Source organism: Euleptes europaea, chromosome 2, assembly GCF_029931775.1.
Source record: "Euleptes europaea isolate rEulEur1 chromosome 2, rEulEur1.hap1, whole genome shotgun sequence".
Lineage (NCBI taxonomy): Eukaryota > Metazoa > Chordata > Lepidosauria > Squamata > Sphaerodactylidae > Euleptes > Euleptes europaea.
Genome location: NC_079313.1, coordinates 124,764,696 through 124,776,799, shown reverse-complemented (window position 1 = coordinate 124,776,799; position 12,104 = coordinate 124,764,696). Strand labels below are relative to the sequence as shown.

Genomic DNA, 12,104 nt, shown 5'->3' with positions numbered 1-12,104 from the left:
CCTGGGGAGGGTCACATCTGGGTGACTTTCTAGGAACTCCCTCATATCTATTCCAAAAATCATAGTTATTGGGGGGGACTCCTAGACCATAACCCAAATTGGGGGGGACTTCTAGGTCACACGCCCTTTTTTCTCCTGCCACAAACATCAGCTTCAGCAGGGAATCCCCTGCTGGAAGCAGGCAAATGGTAACCCAAAGGATGAACATGCGCTTGCTGTAACGTGTGAACAGGGCTGTCATCTTTATGTAAAACAGTGCTGGGAAAGAAGTTTTGCAGTGCTTTCCAGGTGTCCATCGCCCTACTGAAGGGCCAAAGGAACATGCGCATTTGCGCCATGTGAGCTACACACTGTCCCCCATGGCTACGTACCAACGCTCGCCTGCAATGTACTACAATGCATACCCCTTCACAGCTCTTCCCCTCCATCTGTAAGATTGCCGTGCCAATGCAAACTCTTCCATGCTGCGGTTACAGTTTCTGAGGCTGAACCCTGGCTCTGGATCGCAACCTTGGCCGCTTCCCAGCAAAGCCCCTTGAGCCTTGCTTAATAGCGCACATGAGGGAAACCCCTACCGCTTTCCGCCTGAGGTGAGCCTCTGCGTTTGGCAGCATTAATCTACAGACCGGCGAGAGTTCCACCAGGGTAGGGTTTGCGCCGTCTGCTTGGAGAATAGATCCTCTGAAGGCAAGAGCTGCAAGGGAATAACAGTATTAGCGGATATCTGTGTTGGTCTGCAGTAGAACAGCTAGATTCGAGTCCAGTAGCCCCTTAGAAACCAACGAGATTTTCGGGGCACAAACTTTCAAAAGCTTTCAAAGCTCCCTGATATCTGCCGAAAGGAGTTTTGACTCTCAAAAAGCGCACACCCCGAAAATCTTATTGGTCTCTAAGGTGCTACCGGACTTAAATTTGGGGAATAACGATAGGGGGCTTTGTCTGTGCGGTCAAATCCTTTCCGTCTCGATCCACGCCGCTCTCTGAAGCGTTGGGGGTGAAACTGTATCCTCCCGATCGCAGCCGTGTACGTGCCGAACGTCTTCGTCTCCTCCGGCTAAACCCAAGTTAACCTGTTTGCTTTCTTGTTCCTTTGGCAGCTTGAGTTGTTTATACCCCCCCTTTTTTTCTTTTTCTTTTTTTTTTGCAATGGGCTTCAGTGCCAGCTCCAGCCATTCAAACCACTGCTGCCAGCTGGCTGAGCAGAGCACTGAATTAAATTACGTCTGGAAGTCTGGTATGCGGATGCCACTGGGAATGGCTTGGAATCAGCAGTAGGTTAAGAAAAGCCTGGGTGGTTTTTTGTTTTTTCCCCTTTCCAACGGAAGGGCGAGACTTTATTATTAATCAGCTGTGTGTCATTCAGTGGTTTTGCCGGGATGGTTTGTGACCTGAGGGGACAGCTTCCAGTTGGGATGGGTGGGGGGGAGGCATGGGGCTCATGATGCATGGTATAGAACAGAGGTTCCCAAACTGTGCTCCGTGGAGCACTTGGTGCTCCGCGAAACATCTCCTAGTGCTCCATGAAGAGATTGGAAAGAAAAATACTACTGTCATGGCTAGCTTTTATCTTGTCTGATGTTGATTCCGCCCCCTGAACCCACCATCTGGCTGTATTTCAGAGTTCTGCACAGTTTTTGAATGCTTCAGTAGGCACTGACTCTATGGTTGCCAGGTCCGTCTTGGCAACCGTGGGAGGTTTTTGGGGCAGAGCCTGAGGAGGGTGAGGTTTGGGGGAGGGACTTCAATGCCATAGAGTCCAATTGCCAAAGCAGCCATTTTCTCCAGGTGAACTGATCTCTGTTGGCTGGAGATCAGTTGTAATAGCAGGAGAACTCCAGCTAGTACCTGGAGGTGGGCAACCCTAATTGACTCCCACAGCCACCTTTCTCTGGGACAGATGGCTGCTGTGCCTCGGCTTACTTTGGTAATTTGCAAACCTTGTTGTCCATTTGTCTTGTATCTACATCCCATAGCCTGGATGCCCGGAGGTTCTGTGGGTCTGGGTGTCTGGATCTCCCGTCCGAAGTGCGGTGTTGACATATCTCCTTGCTTTGCCTCGCAACTTTGCTGTAGAATTCTATTGAGTCTTCCTACCCAGATTGTTCAAAATGGGCAAATTCCTCTTCTCTTGCAGCCGAGTTGGAGTTTGTACAGATAATCATAATCGTGGTGGTGATGATGGTGATGGTGGTGGTCATCACGTGCCTGCTGAACCACTACAAGCTCTCTGCGCGGTCCTTCATCAATCGGCACAGCCAAGGGCGGAGGAGAGAGGAAAACCTATCATCAGTAAGTAGTCTGCTCTGCTCCGGTCTCTTTGGGGACGGCACCACCATCCCCCTGACCCTCTTCAAATCGTTCCCCGTTTACCTGCTGCTTACTGGCTGCTTTTGCAACCTTGAAGGTGCAAGAAGTTCTGGTTTTGATAGCCTTCCCACCGCTGTTTGGGGTAGGGTCGCCAACCTCAAGGTGGTGGCTGGACATCTCCAGGGGTTGCAACTGACCTCCCGGTGACAGAGATTAGTTCACCTGGACAAAATGGCCACTTTGGAAGGTGGACTCTATAGCATTATCCCCTCCCCAAACCCCGCTCTCCTCAAGCTCCACCCCCAAAATATCCAAGTATTTCGCAACCTGAAGCTGGCAACCTTAAGTAGAGTGAAATCAGTGTTTTCTCAATGCTGCGATGTCTCTTAGAATCATAGAGTTGGGAGGGGCCAGACAGGCCATCTAGTCCAACCCCCTGCTCAATGCAGGATCGGCCTAGATCATCCCTGATTGTCCAGCCTCTGCTTAAAGACCACCAGTGAGGGGGAGCTCACCACTTCCCTAGGTAGCTGATTCCACTGCCGAACAACTCTTACTGCAAAATAATTTTTCCTAATATCCCGCCAGTACCTTTCTGCCCACAATTTAAACCCGTTATTGCAGGGCTCTTCTGACGCTAGGGTTACCAGGGTCCCCCCTGTCCTCCAGCAGGAAATGTTTGGGGTGGAGATCGCATACACGCGGCCGCAAGCGACACGATCCCATCACCTCCAGTAGCGCCGCCGTGCAATGAGACGATTTACCACTCAAACCCCCATTGGAGTGGTAAATCGTCCCTTCGTGCTGCGGCGCTTCCGAAAGTAAACCGGAAGTGACGGGGTCACGTTGTGCGCGGCCGCGCATGCTTGCGATCCTTGCTGGGAGTTGGCCGACGGATCAGCGGGCAATTGCCCAACATTCCAAGCCACGTGGCAACCCTATCTGACATGAACCCGGAAATGACATCACTAGGTCAGGGCGATGCTAGAGTTTTTTCCTGTGTACTAATGGCGGGAGATACTCTTGATGCGGAAGCTTATCTTCCAGCTGTTTCTTTTGGGTTGGCACAACAAGTTGGCGGAAGGGAGATGGGTAGAGGCTAAGAGGCCCGGTTGCCTCTTCGCCCCCCTGTAGGGTTGCCAATCTCCAGGTACTAGCTGGAGATCTCCTGCTATTACAACTGATCTCCAGTCGATAGAGATCCATTCACCTGGAGAAAATGACCACTTTGGCAATTGGACTCTATGTCATTGAAGTCCCTCCCCTCTCCAAACTGTGCCTTCCTCAGGCTCCACCCCAAAAACCTCCCGCCAGTGGCGAAGAGGGACCTGGCAACCCTAGCCCCCTGGCTCAGTTGTGCTGAGAAGACCCACTCCACTTGCCCCGTTTCCCATGCATCTGGTCTTGACGTGCTTACCTCAGCCATACGCGGCTGCACTTTAGGGAAGCTGTACGTAGGGTAAGGGAGAAAGGCCTATGGTCCGTTGTCAAGACAGAGAACAAGAGGATAGTTAAAAGAATGACAAGTCCACATTTAGGTGCTCTCTGGAGGACGTGGCTGCAGTTTTCCGGGGCCAAAGAACCTCATCCTTGGGCCTCAGACAAGCAGCAGAAAAATGATGGGTAGAGCCTTGAACAGACTAAAAGGTAGTTAAGGAGAGACATGATAGAGGTCTATAAAATCATGCATGGTATGGAGCAAGTGGACAGGGAGAAGCTTTTCTCCCTCTCTCATAATACTAGAACACTGGGTCATCTGGTGAGGCTGGAGGGTGAACGATCAAAACTGTTAAAAGGAAGTATTTCTTCACACAACGCATAGTTAAATGGTGGAACTCCCTGCCCCAGGATGTGGTGGTGGCTGCCAACTTGGAAGGCTTTAAGAGAGGAGTGGACATGTTCATGGAGGAGAGGGGTATTCATGGCTACTAGTCAAAATGGATACTAGTCATGATGCATACCTATTCTCTCCAGGATCAGAGGAGCGTGCCTATTCTGTTAGGTGCTGTGGAACACAGGCAGGATAATGCTGTAGTCATCTTGTTTGTGGGCTTCCTAGAGGCATCTGGTTGGTCACTGTGTGAGCAGACCACTGGACTTGATGCGCCTTGGTCTGATCCGACATGGCTTTTCTTATGATCTTATGAGGTAGTTCCAAGCCACAGGTGACGGATGCCAGTTATATTTACTTCATATTTGCCCTTCCTCTCTCCCCAGTGGGGACTCAAAGTGGTGCTTACATCATTCTCCATTTTATCCTCACAACACCCCTATGAGGTAGGTTAGGCTGTATTGGGCCCAAGGTCATCCAGCCAGCTTCCACTGGGGATTTGAACCTGGATCTCACATGTAAAATACTCCCTGCAATGAGAAAACTAGCTCATCAGGGATCAGTGGTCTACGTCCCTCTTTTTACTGATGAGAGTATTCAGAAATGTGATTTCTACCTTCCCTCAGCATCTGAGTGTGCTCTTTCACATGTCTTTCCCATTCATTTTTCTTCACATTTGTGCCATCCGTAGGAAGCAGTACCAAAGTGCTCTGCATCCACCAGAAACTTCACAACCCAAGGAGTCACAACTTGCTTGCTTTCTGAGGGGGTTTCTTCTCCCCCCTCTTTTCAGCAAGTGATGGCAATCACATTATATATTGACGCCTTTTTCCTGAAAAGGGTGGTAAAGCTCCCCCTTGTGCACAAAGCCAAAAACTGCAAACCCAGCCAAACTTCACATATTTAGTTATTTAGTTATGTATGTACTTATTAACTTTATTTACATTAAGGGACCAGCTGCCTTTGAGCTCCACGCTCTCTGCAAATTGTCCCTGGCTGCAGCTGTTCCATTTTGCATTTATATACGTCATCTAAGAGTTAGAGGCCAGAATTTGCTTTGTTTTTCCTCTTCCGTTTCTGTCTCTTTCATTTCCTCTTTTATTTCTGTCCCTTTTACCTGAGAGCTAGTGTGGTGTGGTGGTTAAGAGCGGCAGACTCTAATGTGAAGAACCAACTTAGATTCCCCACTCCTCCCCATGAAGGCTGCTGGGTGACCTTGTGCCAGTCACAGTTCTCTCTGAACTCTCTCAGCCCCACCTGCCTCACAATGTGCCTAGGGAGAGGAAGGGATTGTAATTGTAAGCCGCTTTGAGACGCCTTAAGGTGGAGAAGAGCAGGGTATAAAAACCAACTCTTCTTATTCTTCACATGACATGCATTTCATTGCAGATGTTACTCTGAATTGTAAACTGCCTTGAACGCAGTGGCAGAAAGGTGGAATATAAATGTGTCAAATGAGTTAACATAATGTACTTTCTGAACAAAAATTTCAGCAGAAGGTTTTGATAGGCTTTTGGTGTTCTATTTTAGGGTCTGCGTGCCTTTCCCCCCATTCTTTTAGATGTATGGGAAAATCAAATATAGGAACTTGACAAGCCGCCAGCACCCTTGATAAAGAACACAGTCTTCAGACTGGCTTGCAAACTTTTGAATCAGACGAGGTTGTTCTCCGGTACATCACGTTATGTCTTTGCACGGTGTGATGTGGTAGGAGACTGGCATGCTGGTATCCCTTAAAAGTCTGACACACAATGGTTTGTCTTTCCTTTTGGCAGAAAACTGTATGTCTAGATAGACGGATGTATAGACAGACGGATATGAGAGCTAGGATTGTCAAGGGTGCTCTAGCACAGGGCTGGGGAACCTTTTTTTCCTCCAAGGGCCATTTGGATATTTATAACATAATTTGCAGGCCATACTAAATTATCAACTTAAAAATTAGCCAACCAAGCCCCAAGCAGGCAGCTGTCTCAGATGACCCCCCCCCCGGTGCGGGCAAGCAGGCAGGCATCCAACCGGTGGCTCACCCACCTGGTGGCACAGGATGGTCTGTTGCACCAGCTGGGCATAGCTGTCCAGCCACACACCGTAGTTGCTCCAGCTCTGCACAGTCGGGGCCGGACTCCACAGCCGGCTCCTGCTACCTCTTCCTGCAGGGATGAAATGAGGACACACTGGCTAAGAACTCCCCCCAGCCCCCCACGCACATTCTGGCCCTGCCCCCTTAAGTCCCTCCATTGTCGCCACTTCCACCCCCAGCCCTCTTGTAGTACAGAGGGAATACGTTTCTCCATGGCCTGGGTGGGAAAGGGTTAACACAGTTTCTTGGGCGGTCCTAGCAGCTCCATAGCTAATGACTCTTCTGCAAGGGGGGGGGAGGTTCCTTTTCTTGGCAAAACAAACTCACATCCTCCTTGAATAAAGGCTATTCCTGTCCACAGGAGGGGGTGGATCGCCAGTCTTAGATCCTTCTGAGCTAGAGATCTGCCAGGACCCACGAAGGGCCAGACCAAATGATTTCGCGGGCCTTATATGGCCCCCCCGGGCCTGACGTTCCCCACCCCTGCTCCAGGCTGATCCTGCATTAAGCAGGGAGTTGGACTAGATGGCCTGAATGGCCCCTTCCAACTCTATGATTCTGTGGTGTGGTTTTTAACAGTTGGAGCGTCAGACTAGAATCTGGGAGACCCAGGTTAAAATCCTCACTCTGCCAGGGAAGGTCACTGAGCCTGTCACAAACGCTCATCCTAACCTACCTCACAGGGTTATTGTGAGGATATAAAACAGGGGAGAGTAGAATGATGTAAGCCGCTATGGGTCCCCATTGGGAGAACAGCGGGATGCGCTGACCTAGATGGCCCAGGCTAGCCCGATCTCGTCAGATCTCAGAAGCTAAGCAGGGTCGACCTTAGTATTTGGATGGGAGACCACCAAGGAAGTCCAGGGATGCTACTCAGAGGCAGGCAATGGCAAACCACCTCTGTTCGTCTCTTGCCTGGAAAACCCCACGAGGAGTCGCCCTAAGTCTGCTGCAACCTGATGGCATTTTATAATTTCTATTGGCCTTAGGAGTTTTCCCCCCCCCCCGATTTTTTAAATGGTGTTTTTGAGCTGCTCCTGAGCCTGAAACATCTGCGATAAATGTTGTTGCCCGAGACATCGTTCCAATCTTTGCCTTCAAATGCAAAAAGGTCTAAAGCTGGCTCTGGAATCAGATCAGTTTTAACTCACTTTAAAAGGGGAGGGGGGTCAGATGGTTGTGCACATGGGGAAAATGGATGCCCCCGAGGCTTTGTCTTCCCAACCGCGTGCCCCCTCACCTGCCTCCATCTACTTCCACCACCACCCCTCACTGGAGGATTCAGACGGACGTCAGCTGTGCTCCGCAGAACTGGATCAGCAGATGGGGCCACACAATGCTTGGAGCCCACTGCTAAATTAAATATAAACCAGCAAGCATAAGGCAGTGATACACTCACCACTTAGTAAACCTGCCCAACATGGATGCTGAAAAATAAACATTTGCATGTCTCACAGCGCTTCCCTCTTCAGCCCGTTGGTTTGGACGCTCATCAGGCAAGGCCTCAGAGCCGGCCAAGTTTGGTTCCTCACATCTCGAACCCGGCTGGCTCGACCTCTCCCAGGCAGAAGTCTTCTCCACGTTGTGGGAAGAGACGGACCAAGCCCCTTCAGAGAGAGCCGGTATAGCGTAGTTGGGCAGGCAGTAAAATTCGAGCCAGACGGTTGTGGTTAGCTCCCCAGGGCCAGCTAAGCCCTCGAACATTCACAAATGCATTCCCTCAAAAGCCGCAGCGATCGCTACGAAAACAGTGCTGTGTGGAATTCTATGAAAAGGGAGGCATGATCGGAGAGCTGCTCGCATGCAAAGCGCAACAATTACTGAAGCAGCAGCAGAAGAAGAGTTGGTTTTTATATGCCGATTTTCTCTACCTTTTAAGGAGAATCAAAACCGGCTTACAATTTCCTTTCCTTCCTCTCCCCACAACAGACACCCCGTGAGGTAGGTGGGGTTGAAAGAGTTTGAACAGAACTGTGACTAGCCCAAGGTCACCCAGCTGGCCTCATGTGGAGGAGTGGGGAAACCAAACCGGTTCACCAGATCGGAGTCTGCCGCTCTTGCGGAGGAGTGGGGAATCAAACCTGGCTCTCCAAATTAGAGTCCGTCGCTCCCAACCGGTACACCACGCTGGCTCTCCACTACATAGGGTTGCCAGGTCCCTCTTCGCCACCAGCGGGAGGTTTTGAGGCGGAGCCTGAGGGGGGTGGGGTTTGGGGAGGGGAGGGACTTCAATGCCATAGAGTCCAATTGGCAAAGCAGCCATTTTCTCCAGGTGAACTGATCTTTATTGGCTGGAGATCAGTTGTAATAGCAGGAGATCTCCAGCTAGTTCCTGGAGGTTGGCAACCCTACCACTACACCATGCTGGAAGCCGTGGCTCAGTGAGTTAAGGCACCCGCTTTGCTTACCAGAGTCCCGGGTTCAGTCCTCGCCATCTTCAGCAAAAATAACCAGGTACTCGATGATGTGAAAGACGTTGACCCGAGACCCTGGAGAGCTGCCAGCAGTCATAACAGAAAATGATAATGGCCTGATTCTGGCTCAGTCTGACTCAGGGAAAGAGCATCTGGTCTGACTCAGGATAAGGCCGTTTCTTGTGTTCAATTAAGAGGTCAAGGGCTGCTTCTGTGGTTTGCCATCTTCAGCCCCCTCGCTGAATCTGCCTTCAGCTCTGTCTACCCCCTTGCTGGGAGGGGTGGGAAGAGTCTTGCATCTCAACCATGGCATCAGCCGCTGTAAAAAGACTGCTGAATGCTCCTGTGTGTTATGTGCTGTCAAGTTGCTTCAGACTTATGGCATCCCTATGAATTACGGCCCAGGCTAGCCTGATCTCGTCAGATCTCAGAAGCTAAGCAGGGTCAGCCCTGGTTAGTATTTGGATGGGAGACCACCAAGGAAGACCAGGGTTGCTATACAGAGGAAGGCACTGGCAAACCACCTCTGTTAGTCTCTTGCCATGAAAACCCCAAAAAGGGGTCGCTATAAGTCGGCTGCGACTTGACGGACCTTGCAAACCGTGGGCCGTGGCTTCCTTGACTGAGTCAGTCCGTCTCGTGTTGGGCCTTTTTGTTTTCCTGCTGCCTTCCACTTTTCCTAGCATTATTGTCTCTTCCAGTGAGTCTCGTCTTCACAGAACGTGACCAAAGTATGATAGCCTCAGTTTGGTCATTTTCGCTTCTAGGGAGAATTCAGGCTTGATTTGAGCCCACTTATTTGTCTTTCTGGCGGTCCCATTGTATCTGTAAAACTCTCCTCAAAGCGAATATTAAATTTTAATTTCGGTCAGATGCTTTGAGGAGACAGCCTGAAAATGTGTTCTGGACATAAATAAGGAACCAGATGGGGAAAAGAGAAGAAGAAGAAGAAGAGTTTCCATAGAGTTTTTGGGAGAATGTGCTAGGTTTTCTCTGGAAGCAACATTATTGTGCCGATCACCCCCCTCCCCAGCCCTACCACAACAAAGCTCCCGCCAGTGGCAAGAGAGGGCCTGGGGACCCTATTCTTCCCATGCCAGGAGCAAGAGGCTCTTCCCCCAGATTCCTTGCACCGGAAGAAAGTGCCACCGATAGTGGGTCAGATCCACAGGATCCAACCCACAGAAATCATGGCTTTGCATGACGTGTGAACTGAGTTGTTGTGTTGCTTGCGTAGGGTTGCCAACCGCCAGGTATTGCAACTGCTATTGCAACTGATCTCCAGCCGATAGAGATCAGTTCCCCTGAAGAAAATGGCCGCTTTGGCCGTTGGACTCTATGGCATTGAAGTCCCTCCCCTCCCCAAACCCCGCTCTCCTCAGGCTCCGCCCCAAAAACCTCCCGCCAGTGGCGAAGAGGGACCTGGCAACCCTAGCCCCCTGGCTCAGTTGTGCTGAGAAGACCCACTCCACTTGCCCCGTTTCCCACGCTTCTGGTCTTGACGTGCTTACCTCAGCCATACGCGGCTGCACTTTAGGGAAGCTGTACGTAGGGTAAGGGAAAAAGGCCTATGGTCCGTTGTCAAGACAGATAACAAGAGGATAGTTAAAAGAATGACAAGTCCACATTTGGGTGCTCTCTGGAGGACGTGGCTGCAGTTTTCTGGGGCCAAAGAACCTCATCCTTGTGGCCTCAGACAAGCAGCAGAAAAATGATGGGTAGAGCCTTGAACAGACTAAAAGGTAGTTAAGGAGAGACATGATAGAGGTCCAATTGACAAAGTTCCCCTGAAGTTCAGTTCCCCTGAAGAAAATGGCCGCTTTGGCCGTTGGACTCTATGGCATTGAAGTCCCTCCCCTCCCCAAACCCCGCTCTCCTCAGGCTCCGCCCCAAAAACCTCCCACCGGTGGCGAAGAGGGACCTGGCAACCCTATGCTTACATCTCTCCAGTGTTGCGACTGAATTAATATGCCGCATGAAATCAACGTTGTCAGTCTATTATCGCTCGTTCCTTATCTTATATGTAGTATCTGGTCCATCTCATTTCCATATACATCACTTCTCTCCCCCCCCCCCCCACCCTCCACCGCCAGTGGCACAACTGCCTTGAGGTTTGTATGCAGAGCCGGGAGTTTAGGAAAAATCTGGGCAGAATAGATGTGCGAGGTATTTTGGGCCACTTCCGAGGCTGTTACTATTATTACCCATTTATACCGCGGGTTTTGCCTCTGCGTTGGCTTCTCAAGGGTCCTTTTCAGATGTTCTAAATGGCTTGAACGAACATAGGTATGTGTGTGGGGGACGTAAGGTTGCTGTAGCAAGCCCCAGACTATGCACGTTCTTTAGAAATGTACATGTAGAACCCTCTCTCCCTGCAGTCTGGAATCCTGAAAAAACAGGGCTCCCAATCATAAGAACAGGAGAAGAACCCTGCTAGATCAGACCAGTGGTCCATCTAGTCCACAGGGTTGCCAACCTCCAGATGCTAGCTGGAGATCCCCCGCTATTACAACTGATCCACAGGCGACAGAGATCAGTTCACCTGGAGAAAATGGCAGCTTTGGCAATTGGAGTCTATGGCATTGAAGTCCCTCCCCAAACCCCGCCCTCCTCAGGCTGCACCCCAAAAACCTCCCGCCGGTGGCGAAGAGGGACCTGGCAACCATCCTGTCTCACACAGCGGCCAACCAGCTACTACTGAGGGCCAGCAACAGGGCACAGAGGCCAAGGCCTTCCCTTGATGTTGCCTTCTGGCACTGGGATTCAGAGGTTGACTGCCTCTGAACATGGAGGTTCCCTTTAGTCACCATGGCTAGTAGCCACGGATAGACCTATCCTCCATGAATCTGTCTAATCTCCTTTTAAAGCCTGTGGCCATCACTAATAGGGTTGCTACCCTCCAGGTAGTGGCTGGCGTTCTCCTGCTATTACAACTGATCTCCACCTGATTGAGATCAGTTCACCTGGAGAAAACGGCCGCTTTGTCAATTGGACTCTACGGCTTTGAAGGCCCTCCTCTCCCCAAACCCCACCCTCCTCAGGCTCTGCCCCCAAAATCTCCAGGTATTTCCCAACCCAGAGCTGGGCAACCCTACTCACTACCTACTCTGGCAGCAAATCCCACATTTTAATTGCTAGTTGCATGAAGAGGTATTTCCTTCTGGTCCATCTTGAATCTACTGCCCTTCAGCTTAAAAAAATACAAATACCTTTATTGGCAAAATATGTTTAAAGGTATGTCTGGATGCCTTCGAGTTCTAGTATTTTGGAGAGGGAGAAAAAGTTATTTTTGTCAACTCTCTCCATCTTGTGCATAATATTATAAACCTCTATCATGTCTCCTTATAGTCGTCTCTTTTTGAAACTTGCATCAGAGAGAATTTCATGTGTGCATGAATTTCTGTGCGGTGGAGTGGTTAGAATATCATACTGAGTTCAGGAAGACCTGGGTTCAAACCTCTACTGTGGCATG

The 12,104-nt window shown here is 50.3% G+C and overlaps 1 protein-coding gene across 3 annotated transcripts in view; it reads left to right on the top strand.

The window, feature by feature from the left end:
* The window catches only part of PMEPA1 (prostate transmembrane protein, androgen induced 1), a 100,426-nt gene that overhangs the window by 86,464 nt on the left and 1,858 nt on the right, over positions 1–12,104 (top strand). For all 3 annotated transcript variants that reach the window (XM_056844475.1, XM_056844474.1, XM_056844473.1), the window contains exon 2: positions 2,135–2,289. In XM_056844475.1, the coding sequence (XP_056700453.1) occupies positions 2,135–2,289 (155 nt within the window). The remainder of the gene's footprint in view (positions 1–2,134; positions 2,290–12,104) is intronic.